The 15,781-nt window shown below is 37.6% G+C and overlaps 1 protein-coding gene across 2 annotated transcripts in view; it reads left to right on the top strand.

Annotated features, from left to right (window-relative positions):
* PLCL1 (phospholipase C like 1 (inactive)) overlaps window positions 1-13,631 on the top strand; it is a 351,938-nt gene extending 338,307 nt beyond the window's left edge. For both annotated transcript variants that reach the window (XM_043445004.1, XM_043445005.1), the window contains one exon: window positions 11,974-13,631. In XM_043445004.1, coding sequence (XP_043300939.1) covers window positions 11,974-12,156 — 183 coding nt within the window. In that variant the 3' untranslated portion in view covers window positions 12,157-13,631. The remainder of the gene's footprint in view (window positions 1-11,973) is intronic.
* Window positions 13,632-15,781: the final 2,150 nt, after the last annotated feature.

Raw genomic sequence — 15,781 nt, 5'->3', positions numbered from 1 at the left:
TTCCCCTGACTTTACCAACTTGCTTTTTTTAAGCTTCAAATTACCTTATGTTTCATTACATTTTAGAAGGTAAAATACAGTAGACATCTATAACATCTATAGATGTTTATATATATAATGGTACTGATAGTGAAACATTGCATTTACTGAAAGCTTTAAATTTTCGATTTATAAAGTAATAGTAATAGCTAACAATCTTTAGAGTTTACCATGTATGCCAGGCATTGTTCTAAACTATTCACATGTATTATCTCTCTTAATCTTGCTTTTAAACCTGGAGATGGGTACAATTATCATAGTCATTTTACGGATGAGGAAACTGAGGCATCAAATGACCTTGCTAATACTTGGTGGATTTTCATTCCTGGAGAAGGAAATGGCAACCCACTCCAGTATTCTTGTCTGGAAAATCCCATGGATGGAGGAGCCTGATAGGCTACAGTCCACGGGGTTGCAAAGAGTTGGACACGACTGAGCGACTTCACTTTCATTCAAGGAGTCTGACAGGTGGTGCAGTGTTCTTTAAAATGAAAACCAATCATCTTCTCCACACTTTCCCTACTCATGAATCTTCTATCATTGCTTCTGTATTGCAGATTTCTGAAAATTTGGCTCAGATTAAAATTATTATATTATTCCAAACTCTGTACCTATATTGAAGGAAAAGGTCAGATATCAAAGTATGAGCACCAATGTAGTATTTATGCTAAGGACATTCACCAGGTTTTCTCAAAGGACTTTTTATTCTTTTTTAAACCAAAAAAGTCTTAAGCTATTTTCTCCTTCTCTACATTTCTAAAATCTATTAGATGACATGTGCAGCATAGCATGTAATGTACCTAAATACAAAGAAAAATAATGCAGTGAAGAAAAACCATCTGTTGTCCTGGGAAGGAGACGTTATTAGTTATTTCCCTCATGCTTGTTTTTGTGTGAACCTGGGCAATATATTTATTTAGCTATCTTGAGTCCATTTAATCATCTATGTAGTTATGAAAACATTATAGCTATCCTTCAAAAATTTTAAATAATGACTAAGAGCGCTTACTGGGTGGAACAGAATGACACTGTCACTAAATTAAACTTTATTGAGCATTTTCCACTTTCAATGTTTTTTTTCCCAGTTTAAATTTCAAGGAAACAAATAAATTCTAAGTAATGAAATATAAGGAAAAATGGGATATGTCAGACAATTGTGGTGCTGTGTCACAGAGGCAGTATACTTCTAGACCAATCTCCTGTGCTGTCTGTGTCTGTAAGACTGTAGGAGGATTAAAGACTCAAGGTGAGCATCAAGAGATCCTCACATCGTGTTTCACTGATTATAAGATGCCAGGAAAGAAATGAAGATGCCTCTCCATCTTTCAAGTTGTTCAGTTGTCACTTTCACAGGGAAGCCTTGACTGATACCCAAGACTGCCTGTTCTTGCAGCATCACGTTCCTTTAAGCATGTAGCACAACTTGCAATTAGGCATAAATTTGTGTTTGTGACTTTTTGATTTATGCCTGTATCCCTTACTGGACTTAAGTTTTATGTGGGGGTCATCTGTGCTCAACATGTTGTCCCCAGATTCTGGCCTGATGGTTCTTAACAGGCACAGTAGTGCCCCCTAGAGGGTGTTTAAGAGCATTGCAGAGGTGACTTCGGGAGGGAGGGGGATTCTCCTGCCGTTTAGTGGGAGAGGCCAGGAATGTTGGCTTTCCTACACTGTGAAGGATGGTGCAAAACAATGAAGAATTGCTCTATGTCCTGCAAGACTTTCTCGAGTCCTGCCTGACTGCACGCTCTAAGATACAAATCAGAGGACTTTTGTAAATGATTGTTTAACAAGAAGTTATGTGAAAGGCCCAGTGCATGAGAAAGGGAGAGTTACTGAGAGGTAAGGTGAAATGAATAAAGATATTGTTTCCAAAGTATTGAATAATGTATTCACTCTGGGCATTCTGTCGACCTGATTGTATAATTGCTATAATTGTAACATTGGAACAAACTGAAGTGAGATATTGGCTTTGATTTGATATTTTGTTATTACTGATAATCCATGATAAGCCTTCCACAGTATCTTGTGAATTAGAAGTGGATATTATCAACCACAAGAAAAATGTCCTTTAAGGTTCTTTTGAAGATTTGGCACATTTGATGGGGTGTATGGAACATTATTTACCTCTTCACTTGTGGGATTATCACATTTTTCTCCATGGTGAGATTCTGTACTTATCTTGACGTATTATCCCTATCTTAATTAAGATCATTTCCTTCCTTCTTTTATTATATGTAAGCGAGTCTGGTCTGTTGCCATTATTTGTTGATACACTAGTATCTATGTGGTACATCACATTGTCATTTTCCTGTATCTTATGTGTGTAGAAAGGCATCTGGTCCTGTTATCTCTCTTTTAAATATAAATGAATCATATTAAGTAAGTGCAAGTATCTATCTGCCTCATTCTGGTTTCCTGAATACCTGCTTGGGTGTTTACATGTTGAAATGCAAATTATTTTGTTTTCAATGACCATTCTTATTTTGGGCGGTGTATATAGCTCAGTGGTAAAGAAGCCGCCTGCAATGCAGGAGACCCCAGTTCAATTCCTGGGCTGAGAAGATCCTCTGGAGAAGGGATAGGCTACCCACTCCAGTATTCTTAGGCTTTCCTGTGGCTCAGCTGGTAAAGAATCTGCCTGCAATGTGGGAGACCTGGGTCCATGGAGTCGCAGAAAAGAGTTGGACATGACTGACCGACTGAACAACAGTCATCTATTATTAGTCTTTTATTTGGAGGAGGACATGGCCACCCACTCCAGGATTCTTGCCTGGAGAGTCCCCATGGACAGAGGAGCCTGGTGTTTTTCAGCCCACGGGGTCACACAGAGTCGGACACGACTGAGCGACTATGCACACAACACAGTCTTTTATTTCTAGACTCAATTTTGTTCCATTGGTCTATGTGTCTTTTTATGACAGTACCATACTGTTGTTATTAGCTTTGTAATATAGTTTGAAATCAGATGTTTGAAGTCAGATGCCTCCAACTTTGTTCTCTCTCAGGATTGCTTTGGCTATTTGGGATCTTTTTTGTTCCATATGAATTTTAGGATTATTTTTCTCTTCTTGTGAAAAATGCCACTGGAATTTTGGTAGGGATCACATTGAATCTATGGGTGGTTTTGGGTAGTATGACCATCTTAATAATTTTAATTCTGATCCATGATCATGGGATATCTTCCCATTTATTTGTCTTATCTTCAGTTTCTTTTATCAGCGCCTTTAGTCCTCAGCGTACAGATCTTTCACCTCCTATGTTAAATCTATTCCTAAGTATTTTATTATCTTTGATGCTATTGTAAATGGAATTATTTTATTTCTTTCTCTTTCCGATAGTTTGTTGTAGGTGTATAGAAATACAACTGATTATATTTTTATGTTGATTTTGTATCCTGCACCTTGACTGAATTCACTGATCAGTTCTAAAGGTTTTTACGGAGTCTTTAGGAGTTTCTGTATAAAACATCAGGTCATCATCTTGCTTCTTCCTTTCCAACTTGGATGCCTTTTATTCCTTTTTCTTGCCTAGTTGCTCGGTTAAGTCTTCTAATACCATGCTGAATAGAAACAGTATGAGTGGGCAGTCTTGTCTTGTTCCTGATCTTAGAAGAAAAGCTTTCAACCTTTTACTGTTGACAGTTAGAACCAGACAGGAGACAATGGACTGGTTCCAAAATGGGAAAGGATTATGTTAAGATTGTATACTGTCAAAAAAAAAAAAAAAGATTGTATACTGTCACTCTGCTTATTTAACTTATATGCAGAGTATATCATGCGAAATGCTGGGCTGAATGTAGCACAAACTGGAATCAAGATTTCAGGGAGAAATATCAATAACCTAGATATACAGATGAGACCACTCTTATGGCAGAAAGTAAAGAGGAACTGAAAAGCCTCTTGATGAAAGTGAAAGAGGAGATTAAAAAAGCTGGCTTAAAACTCAACATTCAAAAAACTAAGATCATGGCATCTGGTCCCATCACTTCACGGCAAGTAGATGGGGAAACAGTGACAGACTTTATTTTCTTGGGCTCCAAAATCACTGCAGCTGGTGACAGTAGCCATGAAATTAAAAGACGCTTGCTCCTTGGAAGAAAAGCTCTGACGAACCTAAACAGCATATTAAAAAGCAGAGACATTACTTTGCTGACAAAGATCTGTCTAGTCAAAACTATGGTTTTTCCAGTAGTCATGTATGGATGTGAGAGTTGGACCATAAAGAAAGCTGAGTGCCAACGAATTAATGCTTTTGAACTGTGGTGTTGGAGAAGACTCTTGAGATTCCCTTGGACTGCAAAGAGATCCTATCATCAGTCAATCCTAAAGAAAATCAGCCCTGAATATTCATTGGAAGGACTGATGCTGAAGCTGAAGCTCCAATACTTTGGATATCTGACTCACTGGAAAAGACCCTGATGCTGGGAAAGATTGAAGGCAGGAGGTGAAGGGGACGACAGAGGATGAGATGGTTGGATGGCATCATCGACTGGATGGACATGAGTTTGAGCAAGTTCTGGGAGCTGGTGGTGGATAGGGAAGCCTGGTGTGCTGCAGTCCATGGGGTCACAAAGAGTCAGACACGATTGAGCGACTGAACTGAACTGAACTGATGGTGTTACCTGTGGGCTTCTCACATATGTCCTTTTGTATATTGAAGTACATTCCATATGTACTCAATTTATTGAGAGTTTTGTCATGAAATGATGTAGAATTTTGTCAAATGATTTTTATGTATCTGTTGAAATAATCGTATAATTTTTTATTTCATTCTGTTAAAGTGATGCAATTATGTTATTATTAGTGAATAGTATTTAAATAATGTTAAACTACTTCATTTACATATAGGACTGTATATGTTTAAGTGTATTAGTCAACTCAGTCATGTTTGACTCTTTGTGACCCCATGGAGCCCACCAGGCTCCTCCATCCATGGAATTCTCCAGGCAAGAATACTGGAGTGAGTAGCCATTCCTTTCTCCAGGGGATCTTCCTGACCCAAGGCTCAAACCCAGGTCTTCTGCACTGCAAACAGATTCTTTACTGCCTGAGCCAGCAAGGAAGCTCAGTACTCTCTCTATCTATATATATATATATGCATACTCACACAATGACACAATAATTGTCTACTGTATATTGAAAACTACTTTAAAAAAACATGGTTAATACAAAGGTTATTTGAGAAAGACGTGTGGAAAAAGAAAATCTTATTTACCAGGTCTTAAAAGATATATTATCAAATTTAACTTTCAAACATAGTTTTCATTATGTTGACTATTAATAGAGTATGACTTCATATGTTTTAGAACCTTTTGTATGGTTGTTATTAAACAAGTCATTCTGTTTTATTCTTTAATGTTGTGTGGCATTGAATTATTATAAAAAATTTTTTTGAACTATCTTCTACATTTTGTAAATTATTCTTCTTTCAGATCTAGGTTCTCAGATACTAAAAATACTTACTTAGGTTCTGTTTCCATAATCTTCAGAGATATTTGATTAATTGGAGTTCTGACAAATACAAAAATGTGTCATAAGGATAATTAAAAAAACTGAACTGTATAAATGTTATAAAATCTAATGTCCAATGTCGTTCACTTTTTTCTTCCTATAAAAAGGAAATAGTTTAATTGCTTTATGTGATAAAGATTTGAAAAAGAGTGTTTTTTCTTTTTTTTTTAAGTTCAAAGTTTCAGGAGAAGAGAAACACAAAAAGTTCCATTAAGTCAATACCCTTAGACCAGAACTACTCTTCAACTATTCATCTATATTTCTTGAATGTTCATAGGATAAAAATTCCAATTTTTAAGAGGCAAGTAGGATGCAGTTGAATATTTGGTGGACAAGGTCTTGAAAAATAATAAATCTGAGTATTGATAACTTTATGCAAAGAGAACTTCTGTTTTTGTGCACTAGAGGTATTCTGTACATAATTTCCCTGTGGCTGCATCTCTGTGCCTGTTACTCTCGCTAACATGTTGTATACATTCCCTACATAATTAGGCTTTCATTCTGGAGAGCAAGAATCCCAGGCCATCTTTGCACAGTTTTACCCAATATTTCAGTAGTGTAACATCAAGAGAAATATATCTGTTTTGACAACAACACATTTTTGATTAGCTATTTTAATTTCTCAAATAAAGGACACTGTAATAGTTGTGTGTTTCTCCTTGGAGCAAAACACTTACACCTTTTAGATGATACAGAGATTCCTCAGAAGCATGTTTTTGAACAGTTATTCACTGTGCACATCCCACTACAATATGGTCATGTCCACCAAATGGAGCTGGGACAAATAAAGAGGTACTAACACCATCATACTGTCTGTGGCCAATTTTTGCTGCAGTATTATCCAGGGGTGACTCTAGCTGTGAGTGTGGACACTCACATGGGTAGAATTTCAGGGGAATCTGTCTGCCACTGAGTGTGTGATGGCAAATAGCCACACCAGCCTGCCTGGAGACAGTGTTGCATTTGTTTATGGATGTCGTCGTGAGTACGTGAGGGCCTCTCCATCCCCAGAGTCTTGATTAACTGCTTTAAATACCTGTGGTGTACTCTGAGACAACCCACGCCTTTCCTTCACACATGGCAAGGACACCAGCTGTAATGTTTGACTGCTCTTTCGTGCACCAATATTGCAGGGATTAGTGCAGTTCATGGGAAATGGATATTAAAGACCATGGAGGTCTTTTGTAAGTTACTCTGCCAGAATGTAGCCAAAACTATTTTAGACTGTTTTCAAACAGTCAAGGGAAACTGCATTTCTTAGTATGAACAGGAATAACACAAATTCTAAACGTCTTTTGATAGATGATAAAATATATTGTTATATATAGCTAATAGCTGACTCGTATTTAGAATTCTAGCCCCTCATGGTTTTGATATTATGAGATAATGGGTTTATGTTTAGTTTATTGTGCTCAGTAAGTATTAGCTTCTCTTTAGTATCACAATAGCATTTTTAAGTTTTTTAAATTTTTTTTATTGTGGTAAAAGTCATATAATATAAAACACACTATTTTAACCGTATTTAACTATACAGTTCAGTGGCTCTAAGTACATTCACACTGTTGTGCACCTTTCACCATCATCCATCTCCCATCTCCCAAATTTTTCACTTCCCTAAACTGAAACTCTGTCCCCATTAAACACCAACTTCCCCTCCCCCTCCCCACTTACCCCTACCTCCTGGGCCCTGACATCTACTAATGTACGTTCTGACTCTATGAATTTGTCTATTCTAGGTACCTCATGTAAGTGGAATCAAACAGTATTTTCACCTAATGTGTATTGGAATGTATTTTTAAGGTTAGCTTAATATGTGTCCTACAAATAGATCATGCCTTCTTCCCCCCGCCCCCCACCCCCGTGCCATACAGTAGGTTCTCATTAGCTATCTCTCTTATGCTAAGTTGCTTCCGTTGTGTCTGACTCTTTGTGACACTGTGAACCATAGCCTGCCAGGCTCCTCTGTCCTTGGGATTCTCCAGGCATGAATGCTGGAGTGGATTGTCCTGCCCTCCTCCAGAGGATCTTCCAAACCCAGGGATCAAACCCTGGTCTCTTACTTACATCTCCTGCATTGGCAGGTGGGTTCTTTACCACTATCACCACCTGGGAAGCCCATAGTAATATATAATCATTCCCAGTCTGCCAATTCATCCCATCCTCTTTTCCCCCCTTGGTGTCCATACATTTGTTCTCTACACCTGTGTGTCTATTTCTGCTTTTTATTGTCAGTAATAATTTATTAGTAGTAATAAAAATTGCGGTGGCATGGTAGTATATCAGTCCCATTTGCAATCTAAATGCATCACATATTTCTTGATTTCTAGATAATGTATTTTAACTGCAGTTTAATGATGTTAGAAAGATTTGGTTATGAATGCTTAATGTATCTTTTTAAAAAAAACTCATTAATCATTACTAATTTTTAGATTCAAATTTTTGTAGTGATTTATGGTTTTCTGTGATTCTAAGTGTTACTCTTTTAGTGTGTTGGGATTTCCATGAACTCTGACATTTGGAAGCCAAATAACCATGGAGGTGGTTGTTGTTGGGACTTTTGATGGTCCTCTTGTCTCATTAGCGTCAGTCTGCCTGAGATGCCTTTTATTACTTTTACTTTTCTTCAGATTGAAGCAGTCCTCATGTTTTCCCCTGAAGCGTCCCTGGTACCGGAGGAGAGATGCTAAACATTCCCATGAGATCACTTGTATATTGAAATATTGGCAACAGCTTGACATTTCTTTCAAGTTGAGTATTCAATGGTCAGATTGTCCATTAATTGTTCATTCCAGGCCATTACAACTCAGATTTATTTTCCCAAGAGATGTCACGCTTTATATTCCAGCAAGTAAAATGAATTCTCTTAGGCGTCTCTCCTTTCTGCCTTTCTCCCAAGACCTCTGTTGGAAGAGAATTTCTAAGCATACTCTTTAGAGATGCCCAGTTGTAATACTCGTTAAATCAATACTACACACTCGTATCTTTAATTGGCTTCGCTAAATGATCTAAATACCTAATATATCTTGTGGGAAATGATACACAGGACAGAGCTATTTCAAGGGAAGAGATATGATATAAGCTGGCTAGTAAGGAGGAGTCTGAGAGGGAGTGTGATGGAGTGGGGGTGCTAGTTGGTCAATAGAAATCACTGCACATATAGTGGGAAGAAGTCAGCCCTGAAGAGGAATGACAAGATGGGGGTTGTTAGCAATAAACTTCACCCTCTTTACAGTTTGCCTAGAATGAGTCTTTTCTGCTTCTGCTTATTTAATCAAGAGGACTCAAGGAGTTTAATCACAGAACAGAAAGATGACCTCTCTGCTTTATTCTTTAAAAAAAAAAAAATTGAAAACAGCATTTTTACATCAGTATTTTAAGTGTAAATCTTAATAGTCTTTCATTTTTTTCTTGTTCTATTAGTTAATAGATTAATTTTTCTTTTGATTTTTTTTCCTGCCTATATCATGTACCCAGGACGTGCTGTCTCTTAGTTATTCAGAGCTGATGTCCTTGTGTTTTTGTGTACTGGCACAAACTGTCTTCTCCAATTGGCCTTTGCTTTCTAGAGAGAGTGACTTCTGTTTACCAGAACTGACACAGTCTGGCTTTTAGGCCTGGATGCCGCTTCTGAGAACCGATGAGATGACATACTGGCTGATTAATTAAATGTGTTTCATAACCTGCTGCCAGAAAAGAGACATGAGAGCATTATGCATCAGTAGTATCAAGCTTGATATTTTTGCGTATTTCACTGCTCTCTTGCAATTAGGAAAGATGCCAGCTTTGCTTTTGTCATGCTTTAAGACTGCTTGATGAAAATTTCAACACTAAGAGAAAAGGCAGCGCTTAAAACCGATCCTCTGAAAATGAGTGTGGGTATAATCTGTTTATTAACACAGCTTGTTTTTTTAAAGGGATGTTTGCACTTGTAAAAGCAGTAGCCGTATACATATCTCAGTAAAAACAAAGCCTTATGGATGTATTTTAAACAAGTTGGTAACATTTACATTAAAATGTGCACAACATCAAGACATTTATTTAGTAGTGGTGGCGGTGGAGGTTTAGTCACTAGCTCGTGTCCAACTCTTGAGACCCCGTGGACAGAGGAGCCGGACAGGCTACAGTCCGTGGGCTTCTCCAGGCAAGAATACTGGAGTGGGTTGCCATTCCCCACTGTTTAGTCGTTGACTATGTCAATTGCTTTTCATGTCGCCTAGTAGCATATTTACTCACAAACAGCTTTTCAACATATTTTCTTTAATCTTTAAAACTATGAGGAAGGCAGAAGAATGTTTTCATCATTTTTACAAGAGATAAAATGGCACAGGGAGAAATTGTTGGAGCTAAAAGCACAACTAAGATCCTCTGACTTTTGTCCTTGCCAACATATCTTGGTACATCTTATCTTCCTGACTGTAGATCCCATCTCTAAGTTCTGTGCCACCTGGGCAATGATTGTCTTTTTATCTGTCTTGTTTCCAAGGGTAACAGTACTGGGAGGCTTTAATGTGCTTTGTAGAGCGCATAGCTTGCCTTGAAAAGATGCCTTATCATGTAGTGGTTAAGAGTCAACTGCAGGACTTTATTTCAACCCTAGCTCTACCACTTAGCAGCTGTGTGACTCTGGGAATGAGGACCATTCTGGGCCTCTATTTGTTTTTTCACTCTAAACTTAAAATAAGAAAAATGCCTATTTTGTGGGGATGTGGTGACAATTGAATAATGAACATTTATAAAGCATGAAGAAGGATGCCCCACAGAGAGTAAGCACTTTGTATGTTATATTATTATTATTGCTTAAGGACTGCATTGTCAAGGTGGATATGACCTTCTTTTTAACTTTCAGAGGGGGCTTATTATTGTCTATACTCCCCAAGTTCTGTTGGTGTAGTGCATATTTTTCCCTTTTAAAGTCCTTCTATGTCCTAAAGAGTGTTCAGTCTCTAGTCTTGTCTTAGTCTAAATTCTGAGTGTGGTATGTGAAATAGGGTAGGCTTCCCAGGTGGTGCTACTGGTAAAGAACCTGCCTGCCAATGCAGGAGACATAAGAGATGCAGGTTTGATCCCTGGGATGGAAAGATACCCTGGAGGAGGGTGTGACAACCCACTCCATATCTTGCCTGGAGAATCCCATGGACAGAGGAGCCTGGCAGTCTACAGTCCATTGGGTTGCACAAAGTCAGACACAACTGAATTTACTTAGCACACTGGCACACCATAACAAAAATATTAGGCAAAGCCTTACTTACTCATCCTATATGTTTAAAAGTGTTTTTTGAAGGATTGAGCTATTATGACATAAGATAGAACTGGCAAGTGGCTTGTACAGATTTTGAGGAAATACTCCCAAGCATTTTAAATACAAGCTTTCTCATATACCCTGAGCTGAAAGCCTTCATCAAATTAAAGAGAGCAAACAGCATATCATGCATAAAATAGATGACTTATCTTTTCTCGGAGTCTCTGATTTACAGAGAAACTCTCCAGCAGCTCGTGTAACCTCCAGTTTCAAGGTCATGCTCTCAGGCATTGTCGTGAGAGTGAAGTGGGGAGACAGAACTGCTTCCTCTTTTGTCTGTACCCTGTAGAGACATGTTCTGGCTTCCCCGTACTTACTTCTTCAGCCCCCTGGGCCAGTATCAGCATACATACTTGATCATCACAACAATGAACTGAAATAAGAAAAAAGATAATGGGAAAAGATCACTCAGGCTCTGATATAACCAACAATGGGTGATTCCCTGTGATCCTGGTTTGCTTTTTTGTTTTGATTGACACACCAAGCCTCCAGAGCCTCTCCTCCATCAACGAGATGGGAACATTGTTTTGAGGATAATGGAAGAGATAGAAGGAATGTGGGTAACCTAGAACTTAGACTGCAAACTGCAGTGATGATGCAATGTATTGAAAACAACAACAGCAGCAGCTCACCCAAGCATAAGGGTGTGTGATTTACTTTATGGAAGATATTTTGCTTTGTAAGCCCTTGTACACCAAGGAGCTGATTTAATTTTTGGTTCTTTGAGGAAGAGCTTCTTTCCTTGTTTTCTCCAAGCTTAGGAATGCTGGGCTGGGTGGGACAGGAGTTGTAGCAACGTGCGACGTCTCAAACCCTGGTGATGGAAGGGCTGAGTGTCCTCCGTACATTCAGAGGAGGGTGTTTGCTCCCACAGGAATCTCAAGGGGGCTGCCGGCAACCACGGAACCAATGGTGAAAGCTCAGGTTGAGGTCCTTGAGTTAAACTACAAAGACCCTCAATGATGAAAGAGAAGAATGTGGCCTAAACCTGGCAAAAGTGGGCTCTCAAGTCCGAGTCTGTTTCCTCGCTGAGCAATAGCAGGAAGCATATAGAATGATGTCACTCGGGATCTTCCTGGCCCGTAACTTTTTTCTTTGATGTTTATTTCTGCTTGTTTGTAGGGCCAGGGAGACCTGTTGAAGAACGCCAAGAATGAAGCCATAGAAAACATGAAGCAGATCCAGCTGGCGTGCTTGTCTTGTGGCCTCAGTAAAGCCCCCAGCAGTGGTGCCGAGGTGAAGAGTAAGCGCAGCCTGGAGGCCATAGAGGAGAAGGAGAGCTGTGAGGACAATGGGAAGCTGTGACCCCGAGTGGCAGCAATGCCTTCACCTCGCCTTCCTGCCTAGGACTCTGCTTTGCCCTCCTGATTTTCTTTCCTTAAGATTTTTAGAAGTTCACAAGAAGATGCCCTCTATGGGATATTGGACATAAACAGATATTTTCACAGCGTCAGTATTTTAATGTAGTTAATTTATCTAAGTTAAAACCTCTAGTAGCAGTGTTTTAAAATTCTGAGATGTGTGTACACACTCATGTATGGATGTGGGTGGAAGTGTGTGTATGTGTGTATGTGTGTGAGAGAGTGAGAGACAGAGATAGAGAGATAGAGAGAGAGCAAAAAAGAAAGACTGAGAGAGAAAGATGGGAAGGGGAGAGAGAGGTTGAGATTCTGTTAAAATCTGTTCTGTGTTGCATTATTCATTTGGTTAAGTTATTACTTATTTTGGGACAAATTTGTTAATCTGAAATTCTAAAGAGCACTCACTATAACCTGTTGCTGTGTTTAATTTTACTTCTCTACCTTTGTAATTTAATTTAGAGATCTTAACATAGCTTATTGTGGAAGGAAGCCAAAGTCACCAATGCATAGATGTTTTAATAGATTAACTATAGACTAGACAAATTCCTAAGAATCACAGTAGAAATAAAAGTGAATGAAAGCTAAACAATTGACCAGAATTTCTGGAGGATCAGTTAGTGAACTCTTTAAAATATTTATTAAATAAAATCAATTTTTAGAAAGCTTTTTGTAGTTTACTAAACAGATGTGATTTCAGTGGAAAAGTTGATCATAAGTGAATTTACACCCACCCATTCTGAAACACAGTGAAAATTCTGTTGAGATTAGAATTTTGATGTGACAACAATATTCGGTTATGAAATTTCAAGGTTGAGATTTGTAAGAATGTCTCATTCTTCCAAACTGGGGGTGTAGTGTTCATTTTCTTTAACAAACATGGGCAGAGAAGAGGTCTTGGCTTTCACTGCATCTAATTTAGAGTACTAAATTTAAAGACATTGTCCAAACAATATCATATCATCATCTTGAGATGATACAAATTCTGTGCATCAAATAACATTGTGATGATCTAAGGACTAACTGATTACAAAAATCTATTATATAATTTTAACACATGCAGAAAAACATACACGCAAAAAAAGCAAATGACTAATTCGGGTACATTTATAATTGCATCCAGATAATTTTTATCCTAATATCTTCATAAAGTACTTGAGTATGATATGTTTGTTACCTCCAACAGAACTAAATGTTCTATGGTTATGAAAATTTATTTATTTAAAACATTGCTTTTATTTTGAAAAGCTTCTTAATTAATTTGGTTAACAAATATGCTAATTTGGGGGAAGCTAGGGAAGATCATTGTTGAAATTTTGCAAATATAAACATCTATGGCTACTGTGTTAAGTTATTTCTGACTTCTTAACACTATTATGTTTATGTTGCACATTACTGAGAGAGTAAAGATATAAAACAACACTTTTATTGTTCTCTTTTATTGGAAATTAATTGAAAAAGGAGCAATAATGAAAATAAGTTATTATATCAAAAATATCTTACAGAATATACATCCAGGGACCAGATATGATGATATTTCTCCCCAGGTTTAAAACTGGGTGCTTAGAAATCACACACGCTCATTTGAAGGTAGGTTTCCAATGGTATGCAGTACCCAGAAAAAGTGTCCTTATCCTCCACTGTGAAAAATACTTACCCTGCACGGTCGTTACAAGGAATAGTGGAACACGGATATCTAAGTCCTTCATGATGAAAAAGAGGCGATACAGATAGAAACAAAACCTTCCTTACATCAGCCAATTGGTTGGTTTCACCTGTGGACTGCTTCGCCTCCCTGAATTCCTTGTGGAAAAATCCATGCCTTTACCAGAGAGATGAGAAGACAAGCTAAAGGGTGGCAGACTTTCAAAGAATATTTATTCATGTATTTATTTTAGGGTCCAACCCAATCTTCAGAGTGGCTTCTCTAGTTTATTCCGTGTGTGCCGAGGCTCCACGCATGCTTAGGCTCTACCCAGCTGCTCCTGAGAACGTGATGTGACTCTACCTCATGTGAGGCTACTTCCGTGGGAGCCAGCTCTGCTCCACTGTGCCGGGCTTCCCTGGTAGACAGGGAGTGATGTGTGGGGCCGGGAGTTGCAAGGGAAGAGGTCTCACCTCTTGATGGAATAACAAAAGCAAACATACCAGCCTTTCTTCATTATTGTATTCTACAAGTGTCTGTTTTCTTGTCAAACTTGGACAGCAGTAGAAAAAGCCCCCTTCTCTTCACTTAGTTTTTGGGGATGCTAGGAAGGCAGTAATTCTGCTTTTGTTTATTAATTTTTACATTACCCAGGGGACTTGAGGTAGAGATGGTAGGTATTATCATTGACATTTTTTGGTGAGAAAGCCCAAGGCCACTGATACATTAAATGGAAGAATTGACTTTCAATTCTGGTCTGTTTGATTTTATGTTCAAGAATATTTACTCAGTGATTTTGATTTTTTAATCCTCAAAAATTTAAACTAAACTATTAACTCTTTCCTTTATAATCACAAATGAAAAAAACTTCATGCTATTTTCTTATAGTAAAATATTAATGATCAATATAAAAATGCAAAAATAAAGAAATGTATAAAAAAACTCCCAATATACCTTTAGATTTATACCACTTATACCCCTTAGACACTGTTTAGCATTTCTTTATGTCTATAAATATGCTTTCCATTTTAGCAAAAATGAGATCATATTATAGAAGCTGTTTTGTAGCAGGCTTTTTGCAGCAATAAAAGCAATACATCCTGAATATCTTTCTGTGTCAACAATATGCATGTACATTGGTACTGGCAGCCTTTGAATTGAATCTAGTCCATACATGACATATTTTATTTGGTCACTGAATCTTTTTCAATTTTTTTTAAACAATAGGCTACTTTTAAAAATGAGGAGATTTCACATAAAAATTTCAGTTTTTTATTTCACTTAAAATATTGGCTATGCTGACAACACTAGGCCCTCCCTCACTTCTTACTTGGCATCAATTAATTGGAGTTGCCCTCTTCAAAAGAGGCGCATGCTGTCTAGTCTGCCAGGGTCTCTTTACTCATTTATGTTACGTCTTGCCCCTGTGATCATCTTAAGTGGTGAGCCTTGATCCACATCATTATTTATAATTATGACATAGTGTCTTTGTATGTGGATTACCATAACATATTTTACCAATATCCTGTTGTTAGACTTTTATCTCCTAATTTATTATATAAGCATTGCAGTGATGAAAATCTATTTTTGCAAAGTTGTTCAGCTTTTTCTCTAGGATAAATTTCTAAAAGTGGAATTCTTGGTCAAGGAATAGATATATTTTTAGGGATTTTGTGATAATGGCCAGTTTCTGGAAAACTTATCCAATTTAATTTCCTATAAGTTTATGAACGTGTACAAATCTTGGCTAATACAAAATTTAATTTTTCTTATTTTCATCTTTGCCAATCTACTACATTAAAAATCTTACTTCTCTTTATCTTTATTGTCTAGTGAGATTGAACACACTTTAATATGTTCATTGACTATAAATAATCTCATAGAGATTGTCTTTGTTTTTAAAGACAACTTTTGGGTGGACTGTTAA

The sequence above is a fragment of the Cervus canadensis genome, chromosome 24 (assembly GCF_019320065.1).
Source record: "Cervus canadensis isolate Bull #8, Minnesota chromosome 24, ASM1932006v1, whole genome shotgun sequence".
Lineage (NCBI taxonomy): Eukaryota > Metazoa > Chordata > Mammalia > Artiodactyla > Cervidae > Cervus > Cervus canadensis.
This window is presented reverse-complemented; position numbering and strand designations above follow the sequence as displayed.